Source organism: Eulemur rufifrons, chromosome 9, assembly GCF_041146395.1.
Source record: "Eulemur rufifrons isolate Redbay chromosome 9, OSU_ERuf_1, whole genome shotgun sequence".
In the NCBI taxonomy this organism is placed as follows: domain Eukaryota; kingdom Metazoa; phylum Chordata; class Mammalia; order Primates; family Lemuridae; genus Eulemur; species Eulemur rufifrons.
The window spans coordinates 34,685,482-34,705,171 of record NC_090991.1 but is presented as its reverse complement, the minus strand read 5'-3'; the positions used below and the strand labels follow the sequence as shown (position 1 = coordinate 34,705,171).

The 19,690-nt window shown below is 49.6% G+C and overlaps 2 protein-coding genes across 6 annotated transcripts in view; both read right to left on the bottom strand.

Moving 5' to 3' along the window:
- Window positions 1-6,253: 6,253 nt before the first annotated feature.
- On the bottom strand, window positions 6,254-8,686 carry HOXB2 (homeobox B2). Its single transcript, XM_069481283.1, has 2 exons — window positions 8,097-8,686; window positions 6,254-7,345 (listed from the first exon to the last, which is right to left on the bottom strand). The coding sequence occupies exons 1-2, from the start codon at window positions 8,482-8,484 to the stop codon at window positions 6,669-6,671; spliced, it is 1,065 nt and encodes a 354-aa protein (XP_069337384.1). The 5' UTR covers window positions 8,485-8,686; the 3' UTR covers window positions 6,254-6,668.
- Window positions 8,687-12,367: 3,681 nt separating this feature from the next.
- HOXB3 (homeobox B3) overlaps window positions 12,368-19,690 on the bottom strand; it is a 41,499-nt gene continuing 34,176 nt past the window's right edge. For 2 of the 5 annotated variants that reach the window (XM_069481281.1, XM_069481279.1), the window contains 3 exons: window positions 19,137-19,224; window positions 15,578-15,911; window positions 12,368-14,735 (listed from right to left, as the gene is read on the bottom strand). In XM_069481281.1, coding sequence (XP_069337382.1) covers window positions 13,882-14,735; window positions 15,578-15,806 — 1,083 coding nt within the window. In that variant the 5' untranslated portion in view covers window positions 15,807-15,911; window positions 19,137-19,224 and the 3' untranslated portion in view covers window positions 12,368-13,881. Of the gene's footprint in view, window positions 14,736-15,577; window positions 16,178-19,136; window positions 19,225-19,690 lie in introns of all 5 variants that reach the window. The other 3 variants (XM_069481277.1, XM_069481278.1, XM_069481282.1) reach the window with 2 other exon arrangements.

Here is a 19,690-nt window from a genome sequence, read left to right as displayed (position 1 = left end):
ATAGTATTTTATTAATGACAGGAAGAAAAGGCTGGGGTAAAAGTACCTCAAGCTATACTGCCCATTGCAGTTATTACTTTGGCCTCAGTCCTCCAAATTCACTATGCTGTCCTATGCATCCCTAGGTCTTGCCACCTTCTCTTGTGTAGCAGGTATTTTAAAATTTCCCAAAGTTCCCAGCTTCAGCAGAAAGGACTGGGAGAACCAAGCAACTTGGTTCTGTAGGTTACCAATCTCCTCCTCCTCCTTAAAAGAAGCTTCACCAGCTGGAGTAATCTATGCACTAGAGGATTTTTTTTTTTTTGGGTTGACTAAATTAAATTCACTAGAGAGGGTCTGGGTGGACTCAACACCAGAGTGAAATAAAGTTTATTTCCTAGTTTGTGTGATCTGCTTACATATAAAAGAACAAAGACAAAATTAGACATGTTTAGAACTGAAATTATATTTGAGGGTTGTTGGTCATATCATACTGAGAATGCAAGGTAGGGAGACCATTCTAACCAGAACGGGGCTATGTTAGAAGTTTAAACCTCACATTATGATTTCTGTGGAGGAAGTTGCTTTCCTTGGGGGATTGGCAGGAGCAATCTAACAGTTCTTTCCTGAGGCCTTAACTGTCTCTGTTTCCTCTCCTCAACCCAAATCTTGAGAGGCCAAATCCAAGATCAAAGGTTGGAGCTTAAGAACTAACACAATAATCAGGGTTGTAATTTTTTCACTATGAGAGATGGCTCTTTTTGCAATTTGGGCTCCTGTGGTGTTGAAAAAAATAAAATTAAATTAAAAAAACAAAGATATGCCTTCTTGTTGCTGTTGAAGGAAGGATGAAGTCTGAATTCGATGTCATTTCTTTTAATACATGCTAGTTAAATCACAATGAATCTGGTTGAGAATCCTAGACTGTGGGTGGTACATATTGTAATGGGATGAGTACCAGGTTTGGGGCCAGAATACTTGTGTTCAAGTCTTTACTTGGCCATTTTTTAGCATTATGACCCTGGACAAGTTTCTTGACTTCTCTGAGTCTGAGCCTCAGAGAAGAAGAATGGGTTTAATACTACTTACTTCACTGCATTGTTAGTAGGATTAAAGCAAACAAGAAAATATAAACCATAGAGAACTCTCTAAATGTATGGTATTAACCTTACATACACATTCTGAAATAGTATGAGTCAGTCTTCTGTTTTTTAATATAACTAGCATTATTAAAATATGGAAATATGTAATAGTAGAATAGTATATGTGCTATATTTTCATGTAACATATCACTACATATTATGCAATATGTACTTTATCATATGAAAATTTCATTGAGAATTGAGAAGGTTGGCTCTGTTTAGGCAAAGGATTTTCTTCTAAGCTAAAGATCTTTTTGAAAACTAAAGCCTAATATTTTATAGCTATAAAGAACCCAAATGATTAAAATTGCAGTAGAAAGGTTTCAGGTTGGATATTAGAAAAAACTTCTTGATTTTCCAAATATTTGGGAAAAGTTTTCTAGGGAGGAGGTTGTCTCTTTTTCCATAAGGGATTAGGTTAGAAACTATCCTTCCCAGAGGGGGAAGGGGTTGAACCTGACTTCTGGGATCTAGATAGATCAACAGGATGTAAACTTTCATCTTGAGTGAATAATTGGGGGCATGATCAAATAATGTTTGGGATCTTTCTAAAAGGAAAGGTTAGAGTGACATGAAGAATTGAAATAATTTTCTACTTAATTGGGTTTATCTAAGTATGATAGTTTTGGCCAAAATGTCCACTTTGGAAACCTTATCAAACACTGATCAAGCTGAATTTGGATCTGAATGACTGTCCAGACTGTGATTTTTCTGTGGTGGTTGGGAGTTAGAGAAGGTTTTAAGGGGTTTCCTTTACTGTTTACCCTCACCTCTGAGGAGGAAGCAGTTTGTTAGTTCTCCTTCAGGCCCTAAATAGTTAGTTGCCTTACCACTGAGCATGGAGAGCGAGATGGGGGCTTGGGAGCCAGAATAGAGAAGAGGGGTGGGGCAGAGCTAAGCTGGAGGAGTCAGTGGAGGATCTGGGACATGCCAGGCTCAGTAGCCAGAGGGGATGAAGGAGTACCCTGGAGCACCTTCTGCAAAGTGAGGGCATGCCTGTGACTGAGTGCACATTCTAAAAAGAGGTGCAGTCGGGGATCAAGTGCTTGCCAGAGACTTGGGACAGAGGTGGGTAGGGGAATTCAGTAGTGCTGTTAAGGGAGACTCAGAAATTGTGCCTATGATCTGATGCCTCAGCAATCAGATAAAACCTAACTAAAGGAGACTTTTAAAATCTAGTACACCATGTCAAACAAGAAGTTTGTTGGATCTATTCATATGAAATGGCCTACTTTTTTGAAAAACACAAGAGTAAATATAACCAAATGTTGAGGAAGGTGGCAGACGATGAAAGCCAGAGGAAAACTTGGCTAAGACACTATTCAATACTCATATTTATTGACTAGCTGGCACACAGCACAGCTGCCAATTACATGCTTATTGAAAAGATTTTTTTCTCCCTACTTATTTAAATAATGATTGAGGCATGATTGTTGGTATAAAGATACAAATTAAAATTTGTTAAAATGGCCCCACTGGATATGTGGGAGGTAAGTTGTTGTCAAACACCAAGAGTCACTTAAGACCACATGACATTGGCCATAATAAATATTTAATACATTGCTTGGGAAGACTAGCAAATATACATTTAGCCTATATTAATGTAGAGTACATTAGTGGCATTAAATTCTTCCATTTATTTCACAAGATAGAGAAACTGAGGTCCAGAAAGGGGAAGGGACTTGCCCATGCATAAGTTAACTTTTTTTTTTAATGACTCAGGGTTATCACGATTGCAAGTAATTCCTCAGTCTAATGGTCCTTTGCTTTCACCATATTAATGAGCCATAGATCTTAAAAGAATGATCCACTAAGAGCAGAGCAGACTGACCAGCAGCTTTCTGGGCTGCACTGAACATTCCTACTCCAACCCCTGCCAATTTATAACCAGTCTATACTACAGACCACTCACAGTTGGTCCTGACCCAAGAGCATCCCTGCCCCAGTCAAGATGGGATAAGTGAGTCCAGCAGCCTGGTGCTGCCCTCTAACTTGCCATCAGCACTGGGGCGGGGCGGTCTGCTGCCCTGTCTGGGAACCACTCCTCTTCCCTTTCCTTCTCCACACCAACTGGGAAGGCTTGGGCCAAACAGGATGATCCCAGAGGTGAAAAAAAGGAAAAGGAGTTGATTTGGAACACACAGGCATCCTGAATCCCAATCCTTTATGAATCCCAAATTTCCAGGCATTCCCTTGAATTTGAAGTTGTGTGGGGAGATTGAAGATGGGAATCATTTCCTTCTAGAAATGCATTGCTTCTTTGTTCTGCTATGGTGCTATCGGAGATGGTGAGTTTTGTGAATCTGAGAAAGGAGAGAGATGGAAAATCTTGTATGTTTCCTGTAAAAAGAGTTCCAATTCGTCTCTGATAATCAGCCAACAGGAAATACCTGGACTGGGAACTTCTCACCCCTAGGATATCCAAAGTACCTGATTCTAAACAGGTAGATTGAACCTTTGGCTGGAACCTACTGGCTCCTCAGTCACTTTGGCAGGGAGAAATCAGGACTGATGTAACCCCAGGCAGGACCTGAGATTCCCTGCCCCTTGGGCCACTGGGTTTGGGTTGGGAGAATTGGTAGGCAGTGGCCAGGTAAAGTGGGTCAAAAATTCTTAAACATGAAGGAAAGAAGAAAGCAAGGTAGTACTGTGATCTATCAGTACTTCTTGAACTTTAATGTGCATATAAATCACTCGGAGATCTGCTAAATTTCAGATTCTGATTCAGTAGGTCTGGAGTGGGGCCTGAGATTCTGCATTTCCAAGTAGCTCACAGGTAGTGCTGATGGCCTGTGGAGTAGCCAGGCTCTAGAGAACTGGCACCTCAGAGGCTCCTGAGTGTTGCAGACCATCATTCTAGGATGGGAATTCTCTCCAGCAGAGCAGACTTTGCATTTTTTGGCAGTGATGAAGAGAGCTCTCCTTTTCACCAAAGAAACCCAGAAGGTGGGCCATTAGCAAGATCTTTCTGGTATTCTTGATCTTTGTAACAACCTGCTATAGCTGCAAGAGCATTTTTAATTAGACCAAATTATCTAGTTTGGTTGTCCATAGAAATCAAAGCCCCAGCTGAAATGTCTGTTTCATTTTGCTAGTGTAGAGATGGCCTATGTGCTGTGATTTTTAAGATGTTCAACACTGCCTGTGGGCATATTTTATGGAGAAATAAACACACAGCCCAATGAGATGTATAGTGTGGTTTTAATATATTGTATATTCACTTATTTATGGGGAAAATAAACACACAAGCCAATAAGCTGTGTATTATTGCTTTAATATATTGAATTTATTTCATACCTATATATTTTATGAGGGAAAATAAACTAAGATACATGATATTATTATAATAACACATCTAATTGTTCTATATTAATTTATTTATGAGAGAAATAAGTGCAATTCAACATGACATAAGATTATTTAATGCATGAGATGAATTCTAAATTAAGACAGTTTAAGGGATTAAATTCCAGCTAAATAATGTGTGTACTTTCCACACTGAGGGACCTGTTAAAAAAATATGCAAAGGGCCTGCCTGTCTAGTCCTCTATGTCACAACCTGTGTTGGCTCCCTCCTCATCCTGACAGTTGCTGACTCTCAGTGCCAGGTTCTCTAAGTCCATGTCCTGCTGGTCCAGGGGAAAGTCTGAGAGGCCCACGAAATAAACTGCTTTTAGAGAATGGCAGCATCTGCCAGGGAAGTAGCCCAGCAGTGTCTATTTCTGAGCCAGAGAAATATTAAGTAAACCTAAGGAGGATGGATGGCTTTCTAGGGCCTTTTAAATCTCCGCATTCCCAGAACAAACCAGGAAGCAGATGGGGGAGATTGATCCTTGGTTCCCGATTACCGGGTTTACAGGGAGCTGGGCAAAGTGGGGTGGGAGACTGGACATGGTGTTGAGATGGAAAATGAAGTTGTTGGCCCAAGACAGGTGGGTCTGCATTTGGAGAAAGCCCTGGCCTGGCTTCAAATCCCAGAGCGAAGGATCAAAAGAGACTAGGCGAGGCAAACCTGGGCCCGCAGACCCACCACTCTCCTTCCCTCCCTACGTCCACCCGGACTCCCCTTCCATCTCGCGTCCTCAGCATCCGTTGGGTTCATTTTAAAAATAAAAATAAAAAAAAAAACAAATAACAAACAAAAACTAATAGAAGGCTCCCAGTGTCCCTTTCTTCCCTGGAGTCTAGCAGATCCAGCGGGGAGAGGGTGGGGGCGGGGGCAGAGCCCCGGGGCTGGGCCGGGCCGGGCCCATCCCGAAGCGGCTGTCATGGCGGCCGCAGTCTCTTCCCTCGCCCTCCCCGCCGCCCGGCCCCAGCGCCATTTTGAGCATCTTCCTTGCTTCCCTGTCTCCCTCCCGCTCTCCTCGCTCCTCCTACTCTTCCCGCGGGCCGAGCGCTTCCCAACGCTGCCCCGGCCTCCCTGGGCTTGTCGCCTTGCTGCTTCTCGAATGCTCTTCCAACCCCGGCAACTCCAGGGTGACTGGCAACGCCACATTTCTCAGCCGACCTCTTTTCTTGCCCACTTGGAAGCCAGTTACCATCCCTAGATATGGGGCCCTGCTTCCCGAGAAAACCCCCATTCCCACTCCATTCCTTGGCCACCCTGCAGCTCCTGGGAGGCCCGCTCATGCCCCAGGCCTCTGGTCCTCAGCCTTTCTGCGTTCCCAATAAGGCCTTCCACTCCGCTTCGGCACCGAAGCAAGAAGCCTGGGAAGCCCTAAGATCCCTCTCAATTCAACTAAACCTCTGCGCCCCCCTCAGTGTCGCGGAAAGCTGTCCCTGGGCCTCCTCTCCTGCACCCTGCTCTGTTCGCAGCACACCCTGTCCCTCCATCTGCCCACCTTTATTTCTAAGCAGAGGCCCAGGGAACACCGGCGCAGGTCCAAAGGCCCTCTGTCCTTCTGTGTATGTGTCGGGGGGAAGTGACTGAGCTTCCAGCAATCCCCCAACTCGTGAGTAGAGAAGCGGCCACCAATCGGGACTACCTTTGTACCATCCGGACTTCGCCGGCCCGGGGGATTTAGCTGTCGCGTGAGCTACTGAACCCGACAAACTTCGAGCTGGTCCTGGAGGGATGAAGACGGCCTTTGGGGACACGGGGAAGGGGACTAAGTCCCAACACAAGCACTCACTTTCGTATTAGAAAGACATTTATTTCATCTATGAAAATAATGTACAATAAATACTTTCCCCTTTTCCTATTATTAAGGAATTTTAATAAATAATCTACTGCCTAAAACTTAAAAAAAAAAAAAAAGAGGAAAATAGGTCCCTCTAGTTCGTTTTAAGAAAGTCCCCTAGAGTTTAATTATTCCTGAGATTTCGTTGGAAGGAGTCTACAAAATGGAATTTTTCTGTGTGATTTGAAAGAGATGCCCGAGTGCCCAATACTTTAGAGAAAGAAAGAGAGTGAATTAAATGCTAATTCAATAATACCTGAATTTTAGCAAAACACATATCTACGCAACTGGGGGGCGGGGAGGCTCAATTTTTCCAGCAAACTGCCAAGAAGGGCGGGGGTCCAAAGGGCCGGGAGGAGGAAACGGGTTAGGGAAACTGCAGGTCGATGGCACAGAGCGTGCTGGTGAAGAAGTCCAGATCTTCCTCGGAAAAGGGGACAGGGCTGTCGAACGAACCCTGTAGGCTCGGGGAGAGGCCCCCGGACAGCTGGAAACAGGAGTCGGTCGCGAAGAAGTTGAGGTCGGGCAGGAAAGGCGAATCCTGCCGCTCTGGAAAGGCGTCTTCTGGCAATAGCCGGGGTTCCAGACCGCCGGCCCCGCGCAGCACGCAGCCGGGGCTCGGCGCACCCTCCAAGCGATCGGCAAAAGGCAAGGGACCTGGGGCGCCCAGGTGTCCCGGCGCGACCTCAGGCGGGTGAGAGCAGGCTTCCCGCGCCGCCCGCGAGGCGGAGGGACCGCCTGGGCTGGTCGCGGGCTCCTCAACGGGGTCGCCAGTGTCCTCCAGGGCGCCAGGACCAGCTGGCTCCCCGTCGGGCGGCTCTCGGTGCTGCGTCTGCCGCTTGTGCTTCATGCGCCGGTTCTGGAACCAGACTTTGACCTGCCTCTCGGTGAGGTCCAGCAAGGCCGCGATCTCGACGCGGCGCGGACGGCACAGGTACTTGTTAAAGTGGAATTCCTTCTCCAGCTCCAGCAGCTGCGTGTTAGTGTAAGCCGTACGCAGCCTGCGCGCCCCGCCGCCACCAGCCTCCGGCAGTCCCGGGCCATCTACAGGGAAAACAGGCTGGGCGTCACAGCGGGCCGTGTCCTCAGCCCAACCTCAGTTCAGCTGAGATAAAGACTACCCCATCCGCCAAAAACAATATCATCAGTCTCTCCTTCCTTCCCCCACAACCAAAGAGGCTCGCTCTCACTGCTTTTCGGTTCTTTGCGCTCTCTCCCTAGCCAACAGCGGTGGCCCGGGTCAGGGCAAAGTATTCAGAGCCGCCCACAGGCCATGCAACGAGCGAAGAGCCGCTCCCTTTCGCGCCCAGAACCTCAGAGTCCCCCATAACAACTCCTCCGAGTGGACCCCTCAGTCGGAACTTTCCAACCCAACCCGGGACTGGGTTCATAAAGGTTGTTCTTCACTCCTCTTCCCAGCTCTCTAATTCCCTCTGTTCTTTTAGGGCTGGGGGAGGGAGGACCTCCTCTTTTCCTGCCTCCAGATTCAATCCCAGCAACAACACACTCATTCCCCTACAGTTACGGGCGAAAACCTCAATCGAATCCTTTTCTTCTAGAAGAGTAAAAGCGCTTCCCCAACCAGCTTCCAAAATCTGCTGTAGGAAAAAAAAAAAAAAAATGCTGGCAGAGGTTAGGCCTGAACCCCAGCGGGATATTCTACTTCCCCATCCCAGGAATGGACGGGGCAAGGAACCCCAACAGGCTCGCCACCTTTTTTTTAAACCTCCCCCACCGCTCTTTCTCCCTCTCTCTTCTAGCTGCCCCTCACCCCACCCTCACCACGCTTACCGACCTGCAGGCGATCCGACCCCGGAGGCCGGAACGGAGGAGGCGGCCGAGGAAGGAGACGTGGCGGATTGGCTGGGTTTCTTGGCGGATTTCTTCTCTTTCATCCAGGGGAACTCGGGGGCTGGGGGGGCAGCGGGGAGCGGCGGCGGTGGCGGCGGCAGATCTGGCCCATCTTCGGCTCGCTTTTGGCTCCCGGGTCTCTGAAGGGTGGAGGCGCCGGGCTGGAGGCTGGGGAAGGTTTGCTCGAAAGGAGGAGGAGGAGGAATTAATGTCGACTCTTTGATTGATGAAGTTTGAAATGTCTCCAAGACAGCAGGGAAGGAAGTCAGACACTCGGCGAGCGACGGCTGGCTGTTTATAAACCCAATCTCCCTCTCAAATTCAAAATTCATGGCTTTCAATGGTGGGGGAGGGGGCCTGCTGGGGGGGGGCGTCAGGAGGGAGGATCGGAAGGGACCCCCCCTCCTGCCCCCCCCAGGTTTATGTGATGGAGCGATTTTGGGAGGGGGAGATTTCGCTCTCTCTCTTTTTTTAAATTTTGGGCCTTTATAATTGTATATTGCTGATAAATACAAGCGTATGGGGACTCTCTCTATTAAACCCAGGACTCCGGCGAAATTGCAGGGAATTCATGGTCACGGGACCAGCCTCGGCCAATCGCTCGTCTGGGCCTGGTGGAAAAGAGAGAGCATTATTTGCTTTAATTGATTCAAAAACTCCAGAGGACCACGACCTGGACACCATGAGCCCCCATTCTTACACCAGTGCCTTATACTCTCTCTCCAAGGCCTCCCTTTCTCCGGAAAAGCTAGAGGAACCTCTTCCTCATCCCCTTCAGAGGATGGGAGATTGTGGGAGCCTGGGAAATGGGAATCTAAAAGAGAAATCTTCCTCTTTTCCAGATATTTTTAATAGAGTAAATTAACGCTTTCTTTATGGCCAGCAACATCCTCCCCTCCTCCAAAAGGAAAGACAATGAGAATCTTAATGTTAAAGGAAGAGTAGAAAGAGGCTTCCATTCTTTGAAAAAGGTAGTATTAAGATGCAAATAAAGAAGATGGATTTACAATCCTCAGCACCAGTATCCCCATCCCACCCCTCAAAAGCAACAGTTAAATCTTGGAAAATGGACAGGCATTCCCAGGCTGACAGAGGAGTGAGATAAGATAGTGAGGGGCACTTTGGGGCCTCTGGCCTCCATAGCTGTGTGGCCTGGGTTCCCTTCTCTGCCCAGTGTTTACAGCACTGGCCCTGCCCCTTAGGTCCACCTGCCTTCCTCACTTGTGGCATCCACACTTCTCTATGACATCCCCCTTCAAACAGACAGGATCTAAGATGCATATGTATCCACTCGAAGGCATGAACAAGGTAGCCACTGATTTAACTTAGAGCACTCTCAAAGCTCAGGTCAATGTACGTGTGTGTGGGCCTCGGGGAGCTTTTCCCCCAGGACAAAGCTCATTTTTGCCATTGTGCTAGTTTAAAAAAAAAAAAAAATCCCTGACAAAAGAATTCGCTGAAGATGGAGGCGGTGGAAGTAATGCCACCGAGATGATATTCCATTTCTGGCCCCTGGGGAAAATGTTTTTTAAAATTTATTTTATTTTGAGGGAACCAAGATGGTCTGAACTTTAGAGTGTTGTAATTTTCTAGACGGAGGAGGCACAAGACTCAGCCCCAAGCAATTGGTGGGAAACTAGGCCTCAAAGCAGAAAAGGAAAAGTCGATCTGGGGAAAGATTTTTAAATAAGTGGGTCAGAGGGACGGAGAGGAGATGAGGCGATCAATCTTAGCCCCCTGACAGCTCCCTCCGATTGCATCAAAGAATTTTACTCCTTGGAAAAGCAGAGGGAACAGTCGAAATTTCACATCCCTTAAAAAGGCCTGGGGCTGGGGAGGCGGGGGGGAGAGAAAGGTGATTCTGGGAGAGCTGGGAAACAGATGGGAAATGGGGACAGAGGGAAGATGCTAAGTTGGGTGGAAAGTTTGCCTGGAGAACTCCCACGGCTCTGGCCTCCCCTCCCCCCTCCTCACTCTCGGCTGCCCAGCCAGGAGGAGCAGGCTGGTTAGCAGAGAAATGGCAACTCAGCCGGGAGCTGGAACTAGAAACTTTCTGTCAATGTAACATCGGCGTGGGTGGTGGTGAGTATTTAAAAAGAAGGGCAGAGAAGTCTTCAGTAGAAGGGTGGGGGTGGAGGATAGTGGGCTGGAGAAAGGGGAGTTGGAGGTGGGGGCTATAGGGACAAGGGGAGGCAGGCTCTGGAGGGCTCAGAACAGAAAGAGCTGCTCTGACCTGGGTAAACTGGCCAGAGACGGTTGTGTGTAACTCGGCTTCAAAGAAAACAATTTTTGCCATTTGGAGATGTGGATGGGGGTGGGCACGGAAGAATCCAAATAGTAGCTGTCTGGAAGTTGTGCAGGGAGGCCTAAGAGAGGGTTCTCCCTCTGGCCACCCCCTTGAGCACCTCTGGAAGTTCAGTAACAGCCTCTCCAGCTGGCTGTAGGATCTCGCACTTCTCTCGGCAACTCCGGCCCTGAGACTGTCCCTGCAGGAAATACAGCTCTCTCTAACCCTCGCTGACAGATTTTACGGCCAGATTAGCGAACAGCGGAAAACTTGGGTGTTAAAAGGGGCCAAGAGAGCCCTCCTTCCCAGAGACGTCCCTCCCCTGCCCCTCTGTCGTGCTGTGAATCTTGCAGCACAGATATTTTACCCACGTCTTTGACTGCTTTAGCTGAGCGCCTGGAATCTCCCAGAGAGAAGGGTAGGGAACACCAAGCCAAGTCGGCTCTTATTTTTCTTGTTTGCAATTCCAGCTTCAAGCCAAAGCTCTGTTTTTCAAACTCAAGCTAAATTCTCTCTCTTGGCCTGCCTCTCTCCCGCTAGATAAATAAGCAACCCAACCCACCCCTAGAGCCAAACATGGCGCTTCGTCTAGTTACATCATTCAGAAAATGTTATTCAGGAAAGAGGAAGAGAAGGAAAGAAGGAAAGACCCTTGAGCGTTATTTGATCCCAATCAAACTTTGCACGCTCTTATGCCTTTAAATTATAGCCTGACCCAGTGCTAAATTGCTTGCTGCTTGGATGAGCCGAGTCCAGTTAAAATCCTACTTGGTGGTGGGGGTGGGGGGGTGTAGAATTCAGGTTGCTTTTTTATTGTTATTTATTGTTGCATAAAGACTACAATTACTAACCTTGGACTGCCAGAATGCAACATAAAAATGAAAATCAGCCCTTGCTTTAGGCTGAGGGCCTGGAACGATTCTCACTGCCCCCCCCCCAACTCTACCACCAAATATATGCTCCTAATTAAGCAATGCGGGCGCATCGCTTACAATTAGAATTATGCAACTCTTCAGCAAGCAGCCATCGCTTCTCTTTCAACGAATTAGCTCCATATTTCAGCCTCCCTGTCTCCTGGCTCTTATCGGCTCCAGCGACGCGGCGGTGACATTTCATCTTTGACAGACCCTCTCTATCCTCGCTCCAATGTGATAAAACTTTTATGGAACCACGACTAAGAAATGAAGTTTTCCCAAGGATGGTGGAAGAGCTGCTCATTAGCCTGGGGACCACTTTATTTACGCTTGGATACAACCATTTCCCCCACCCTCCTCTCCCCTTTCTCTGGCAGGGGAAATCAAACACATGCCTCCTCTTCCTCCGCCCAGAGTTTTATTTAGTGATTTAATTTCACTTTAGTTTTAAAGTTTGACCTGAGAAGTCTAGGCCTCAGATTTTTTTTTTTTTTTAGATTAATCATTTTCCTTTGTTTTCATTTTAGACCCAATGGCCGTTGGGCTTCAGGTCACGTGACGACTTCTTTGTAGCTCCGGAAGAGGACTGTGAAGTTTAGGTTGTGAGGAAGAAACAGTAATGGGCCAGATTTTTGTTGTTGGTGGTGGTGGCGGTGGTGGTGGGGTTTCGAGGAGGTTGTGGCCAAAGGAGGGAGCAGACAAAAGGTCAATGAATGAGAAAAACGGAAAGGCAAAGAAGCCAAACAGAAAGACCTACCGAGAGCATTGGAGTCCCCTTTCCCTTCCACTTGTTACTTAAAGCTTAGCCAAAGAAGTTGGCAGAATGTTCCAGGATCATATAAGTGAGAAAACAGTATTTAAACCTGAGACACATAAAGGGGGAGATAGGAACCTGAACTCTGGACAAAAAAGCCTGGAAAGGGTCTTCAACGTCCCCTAGTCTTTCTTCCCTTGAGGGAAATTGGGCAGTCAGCAGCCTTGCTCTGCTATCTAAATTGGACCACCAGGACAAGATAAAATTGATAACAGAAAGTTTATTCAAGAATTGTTTGACAGACAACCCTTTTAGGTAAGGAAAAAAGTAACTACAGAAGAACAAAGAAAGTTCCAAGAGGGAATTAACTCTAATTCTACAAATTCAGGACTATACAGTGACGATTAGGAGCTGAGTTCATGCCTTTTAGAACTAATTACAATTGCTCATAAGTACGAGTTTAACATAAATCTACAGCTCTTTTCTAGAGTACAATAACTAAAATAGCTGGTTTTACATGACAGAAAACACAATGTCCTTTATAACAAGTAAATACTAAAAAAGTACAATTTTTTCCTTTTTTCCCTCATATAAATACATAATGTAGGAGGATAAATAATACAAAAAGAAAATATTTTAACAGGCTATAACCAATAAATATATATGAAAATGTTCACTAGAACACACGCTTTTTGAGCGATGCTGGACTTCTGCAGGCCCAGGCATCTCTCACAGTTGTTTTTATATCCATTAAAATGTAAACTCTAAGTGCAACAAAAGTGTCCTGTCAGGAGGTTGAGCAAGGCACATAAGCCCAGCTGCAGCTCCTGCCTGGGACAGACAGTTTGTTCAAATATACCCTGTTTTCACGTTAAGTCAAGAGAGCAACAGAAGAAAAGAAAAGTGTAGAACCTCGTGTCTCTGACTGATTTCCGTGGAGAGAGGGGGATGGACCTGGAGCTGAGACAGAGGCAGCAGAATGGGCAAACCTTCAGTCCTAACAACTTGCCTGCCCTAGCCTCCTAACTTTTCCTTAAAAGAAAAAATATATATATTTTTTATGATATAGGCAGCTCTGACTTTCAGGATCTCTCACCATCCCTGAGCCCTCTAACAACTGTAATTGATGGGGGTGCGGTATAGATATGAATGTCCTAGAACGGAAAAACATGGGGCTAGAAATGGAGAAGGGACCCCAATAAACTTCAAATAGAGGGGAGGAAATTTGAGGTTTCAGGGAAGTGGGAGGGGAACGTGCTTTGTGCCCTTGGATTTGAAATGTGTTTTCTTATTTTTCAAAGGAGAATTGAGAGGAAAAAAATTAAGATTTGGGGAAATTACCCGCAGAGATGGAAGGTAAGTTGGTTGGTTAGTTGGTGATGGCCTGGCCATCTTGTCTGTTTTTTAAAATGTGCTTCTCTGCCTTGTTTTTCTAGTTCGTCTTCCTCTACCCCACTCCCATGCGTGGAATTCCAACTTGGTAGTGCTGGAGCCCTGGGGTTGATGGGGTCATCTCCAATCTGCTGTGGATTCCTTTCTGATGGGTTGGCAGGCAGATGGAACTAGGGGTGGAGGATTTAAAAGCAACCTCTCAGGCCAGGGGGAGGGGGAGGAGAAGGAGCTCCAGGCCTGTTCTGCCCAGGAAGCCTGGCTACCACCTCTCTGGCCTCTCTTTCAGATCTCCAGGCTGCCCCCAGAGCTCCACAGCTCTGCTCTTCTTTCTCACCCCCCCACCCCTCGCCCTTGACCTCACTCCTCCACCTTCCCTTTCGCATCACAGGTGTGTTAATTTGGGCGCTTCTTGGATTCTACCCTGAGGAGGAGGCGCGTGGTGAGAGGAGAGGTCTGTGTAGGTGGGGTGGGGGTCGCAGGGTCCGTGGTGCTGGCTGGGGGCCATAGGGGGCGCCCCATTGTAGTCCAGGTTCCCAGAAGGATGGTGGGAAAGGTGGTTGAGGCCATAGAGGGAGGGGCCGGCAGGGGGCGGCAGCGGATCCGCGTAGCCGCCCCCGCCTACGTACACCGGGCTGCCCTGCATGGTGGGCGTCCCGTAGGCGCCACCGTTGGCTTGGAGGACGTGGGGCTCATAATCCGGCGCTGGGGTCGGGGGGTACTTCTGGGGGGCGCCGCAGCCCTTGAGAGGGGGCTGATAGTTGGAGGGCAGCGCGTAGGCATTCTGGTGGGCTTTGCCGAAGGCGGGCGGGGACGGGCTCTCGTAGCTAGGCGTCATGGTATGTAAGGCGTTCATGAAGCCGGCCGTGGACTGCATGGGTTGCGGGGGGCTGCCGGCTGGAGAGGGGCCCCCAGACGACGAGGCCAGCCCCTTGGCCTTCTGGTCCTTCTTGTATTTCATGCGCCGGTTCTGGAACCAGATCTTGATCTGCCGTTCGCTGAGGTTCAGCAGGTTGGCCATCTCCACGCGGCGAGGCCGACACAGGTAGCGGTTGAAGTGGAACTCCTTCTCCAGCTCCACCAGCTGCGCGCTCGTGTAAGCCGTCCGCGCCCGCTTGGACGCCGCCGACCCCGGGGGGCTCTTGTCTCCTCCCCCGCCGCCGCTGCTGCCCCCGCCGCCGCCCCCACTGCCGCCGCCGCCGCCTCCTCCTCCGCCGCCGCCGCCGCCGCAGCCCTCTGCTGGATCCGAGGGGGAGGGGTGGAAAGGGGAGAAAATGAAATAAAAGATAATTACTGAACACGCCGAAATTGAATGCATCGTTTCTTAATAAATCCAGGCCTGGACTCAGAGCCCCAGCTGCCCTCCCCTTCGCGTCCCCGCCTCCTCCTCGCTAGCCACCCCCCCCCACCACCCGTCGCATTAGCGGACACTCTATAATAGTGGCATTTATTAAGAGACCTGTTCTCCTCTCGCTGCCCCAGCTTATGAAAATTTGATCATGTCACGCAGACAGAGCCGCACGGCCATTTATTTAGGGCTGGATTTTCACGTGCGCACTTCCTCCCCCTTATCCCCAATTTCATGTCTGGGAAGACATTCTCCCTACTCTGTCCCATCCTGTGGACAGGGTAGGTGACAGAGAAGAACCCTTGGGGGAAGCTGGACACTCGTGGACAGGACCCCGAAATGTGGAGCTAAAAGGCTACCGTGCCTGGAGGCCGGACCCGGGGATGCCAGAGCGATTGTGATTAATACCCACAGTAATCATACTTAATAATAATCAATCCTTGACGACTCTGCATCCTTCCAGCAGCGCCTCTAGGCTCTGCGGCCCTGGGAAGGTCTCTGAGGCCCAGCACCCGGCCTTCTGGAGCTCATAGAAGCTCAGGTGGAGGGTGGCTGGAGGGGAGGGGGTGTTGGCGGGGTCAGGGGTCAGGGGGTGGGGGTACTAAAAATGCGCTGCCACCTCCTAATATTGTTCCCAGGCCGCCTCTTGGGCGCCTAGGGGCTGGGTGCTAGAATAACAGTGACATTCCTGGCCTGGACAAAAGCTGATGAGAGGAAGGCAGAGAGCTGGTACCTGTGCCGGGGGAGCTGTTTTTCAGCTTGGACGTTTGCCTCGACTCTTTCATCCAGGGGAATATCTGTTTGGTGAGGGTGGAGGTGGAGCCGGGACCGCACTTGGGGGGACCGCTTTTGCCTGGCCCGCCCCCATTATTGTTGTTGCTAGTGGTACTGGTAGGTGCGGCGCTGGGCGGGGGTGAGCCGGGCGGGGCGGGCAGGGGCTCCGGGGCCAGGCCGGGCCTCATGCAGCTGCCGTTGAGCTCCTTGCTCTTGGCATGAGGAGCGGCGTTGCCCAGGGACTGCAGTGAGCATGCTGAGCGCTGGTAGTCGCCCTCCAGGTGCGTGGCGGCCTGAAAGGGGGGTTGGGGGGGGCCGTCGTAGCCGAAGCCATTGCTGCCAGGGTACGAGGAGTAGCCTCCGAAGAGCGCAGCCGCGGCGTTGTCGTAGTAGGTGGCTTTCTGCATCTCTGGGCGAGGCCCGGGCAGTGGGTGGCAACTTGCAAGGGCCTGATACCCTCAGGATCGGACATTGGCACCCCTGGGGGTCACGTGACAAGCCGGACCCTCTCCCTCCCCTCTCTGCCCCCCTCCTCCCGGGTACGTTCCAAGCGGCTGACCTGCGGGGCGAGAGAAGAGACACAAGGGGGAGAAGAGGACTGGGGCTCGGCTCGAATCCATCTTAGGAACTGAAAAGGGAACTGACATCAATAGGGTTTTTTTTTTTTTTTTTCTTCTCTCCTCCCCAGCATCTCCAGAGCAGATGCTGAGGCCAGGTCCCTGACCTGAAATGGATTTTTCTTATTTCAATGCTTTAATTTTCAAGAAAAAAGCCCACCAGTTTTCATTGCCACTTAAAAAATAAGAACTGTACTCCTTTGGGGACTGCCTAGGTATAGAATCCTATTACTACAAGGGCCATTGCTTCTCTCCTGTCTGTGCACTAGCCCCTGACCTCACCAACTCCCTCTCCTTACCTCCCCCCTCAATTCTGGGATAGAGTGGCTCAAGGGAGGAGGCACTAGGATAGAGAGGCTCAAGGGAGGAGGCACTAGGAGACGCCAAAATAAAAGTGTCATCTACACCCCCTTCTGAGCTGAGAGGCTTCTCTGCCTCCTGCCTTTGCCTCCCTCCACGTGTGTTTAGGTCTCTCATCCAAGCAAAGTCTAGCCTGGAGGAAAACCAGAGGATCTCAGAAAAAGATGGGAGAAACAAGTTCAGCAGGGAATCTTCTCCTGTGAGGTATCCTCTCCCCTCAAAGGACAGCAACAGCCTGACCTACAAACTTTCTGAAGATTTTTAACCTCCAGAGTCAGCTGAACCCAGCCTCATCCGACCATGTCCCTGCTGCAGGTACCACCACCTCCAGTCGGAATCTTTGCCCAGCCAAGCCTGGGACCTGGCAGCCAGGGCCTCCATGGGGCCCCCAAAAGGAGCAGGATTGTTGCTATTTTCCAGACCAGGCCAGTTGGTGCTGTGACCATTTGGCCTAGGTCTCTCTCCTCACCTCTCTTCCTTTTCCATCAGACAATTTTTTCCCACCCTTTCCTTGACAGTCTTTTGATTTCTCCAAAAGAAAAGAAGAAAAAATCGCACAACTGCTGGACTTTCTGCCAAAATGGGAAAAACACTTTCTAAAAGAGAAAATTATTCCTGAGGGGGGAAAAAAAGCCAACAAAGCAATTTGAACAATATTATTCTCTGGGTTGGAAATAGAGGGGGTACCCTTGTTGACTGAGGTTCCCCGAGACAAAAACTAAAAAATAAAATACAATCACTATTTTAATACAGCCTTTTAAAAGTGTGCCAGAAAAATAAAGAATCAAGCTATCGTATGATTTTGTTTGTTCTAAAACTTCTGGCTTCATTTTTTCCCCTGTCTTTCCCAAGCCCTCACCACCACTTTTCATAAAACCTCCATGCTGACTCTCTCTTCTGACATGTGTTTGGAAAACTTAAATCTCAGTCAGCCCAGCTGGTCAACTCCAAAGAAAACTAAAAATAGGAAAATAAAGGGAGTGCAGGTGAAGGAAGTCCCTCCCACACATAAATCCCCCTCTTAATGGCACAGATTTATACTCAAAAGGGAGCCAGTGTAGCCCTGAGTTCCGATTGGTTTCTGGAAATACACATGGGTCTGCAAAGCAGCAGGTCCTTCCAGGGAGAACCGGAGTTCAATTGACCAGGCTGACCCAATCCCTTTATTATTATTACCATTAGCCTCTGATGATTTAACCAAAATTAGCTTCGAAGCAGCCCTGGCCGAAGGGGGAATTAATTAACAGGCATCAGTTGAGTTTGTTATTAATAGATAGAGAAGAGAATGAAATAAAAACGTTGGCGGGGGTTGGCTGGCTGGGCCCTAGCTTTATTTAGTCTAAATGATTGTTACAGCAATAATAATGATGATGATGATGGTGATGATAGTAATAATAATAAAACAATAATTTGACTAGACGCCTGGGGCCGAAATTCCTGTCGCTCCCCCTGCAATAAACCCCAAACCGTCGCAGGACTGGGGCCAGGCGAGCGTGGGAAGCGAAGGAGCCAGAGACTCAAGAGGAAAGAATGGAGACTCCGCCGGCGGTGAGACAGGGCCGGGAAGGTTTGTGCACCCGGGTAGTCCCGGGCTGCCGCCGCCGGGCTGTCTCGGCGGCCGCTGCTGCCGCGGTGGCTGGCGATGAGCTACCAGCCTACTACGCTGGCCCAAAGAGGCGAAGAGAAAGCGATCAGGACACCAAAACAGTTATCAGCGGCAGGTTCCAAGAACACCAGGCCCAGCGAGGGCCGAGCCCCGCGGGCAGCAGCAAGTTTGGGCGCTGGAGGTAACCGAATTAAAAGGCGCCTTAGCAACTCCGCTTCGGGACTTTGCTCAGCAGGGCTCCGGGCTGGAGGGCGCCGAGGCCTGGCTGACGGGACAGTGGGAAGAGGGAAAGGTGCCGAGGGGATCCGAGATCAGGGATCCAGGACAAGAGGGGGTGGGGAACAGCTCTACCAAGCCAAACATATCTATTTCCCTTGCCTCCATGTTGGAAAAATTCAGGCTCCATATGGCTGCTCGGGAGGGAGGGCGGGAGGGAGACCGTGGCTCCCGGCTTCCCCCAAGGGTCTCTCTGGAGAAGGGAGGTAAGCCCCCAAGAACCCCACCTTTCCAGGCACACCCCGGGGAAAGTAAGGGAGGGTAACAATAGCTGGGGAAGCCTCGGGAGAGGGGATAGGCCACCTTCCAGGACTTAAATTAATGAAAGGAAGAAAAATAAAAGAACAAGAAAGGAAGAGACAGAAAGGTTAGTCTCTTCTTAGAAGCCGGGGGAAAATTCAGCCCTGGATCTGGCTGCTGAAAGAAAAGAGGAGAAAAGGGGAGAAGCAAGAAGAGAGGGGAGAGAGAGAGAAAGAGGGAGGGAGAGAGGGAGAGAGAGAGGGGGGGAGAGAGAGAGAGAGAGAGAGAGTCGCTGCGTGGAAGGAAGCTTAAAGCTTGTGAACTCTTCTTGAACCGAGATTGGAGTCATATGGGCCATAAATCATTGAGACATACTCTCCGCCATTCACAAACTGATAGCCTATTTCAGTCCAGCTTACCTTAGCCACCGACGAGGGGAGAACAGGCAGACATAATATATATTCACATCGAGCCCCAGCGCGAGCGGCAGGCGAGAAATCTCCCCTCCTTGAAGGCAAAGGAAAAAAAGACCACTGTTTAAAGCTGCGTCGCCCCCCCCCCCCCAAAGCCACCCCGGCTGGGGAGCCCGAGGGGCAGATCGGCCAGAGGAGTCGCGCGGCGTCCGCTTCAATTCACTCGGCTTAGGAGCGGGGGTGCGCTGGAGGGAGGGGGTGGGGGAGGTGGGGGAAAAAATAGAAGACCGAAAGGTGCCGGGGCGGCTCAGCTCGCCGAGAATCCAGCTCCGGGCTCCAGCATGGCCAAGCCGCCACAGTGTGGTTGCCCTATAAGACTGGTACGCCCTACTCTCCGTAACAATGGCCTCTGCTTTTGCACAGGGAAAAAAAAACCACACAGACACACACACACACTCACTCACTCACACACAAGCTCACACACATCCCCACCTCTCCCCCTTTAGCAAGCTTAGATGCCTGATAAGGAGGGAAGGTGGCGGTGGTGATGGGGGAGGGGG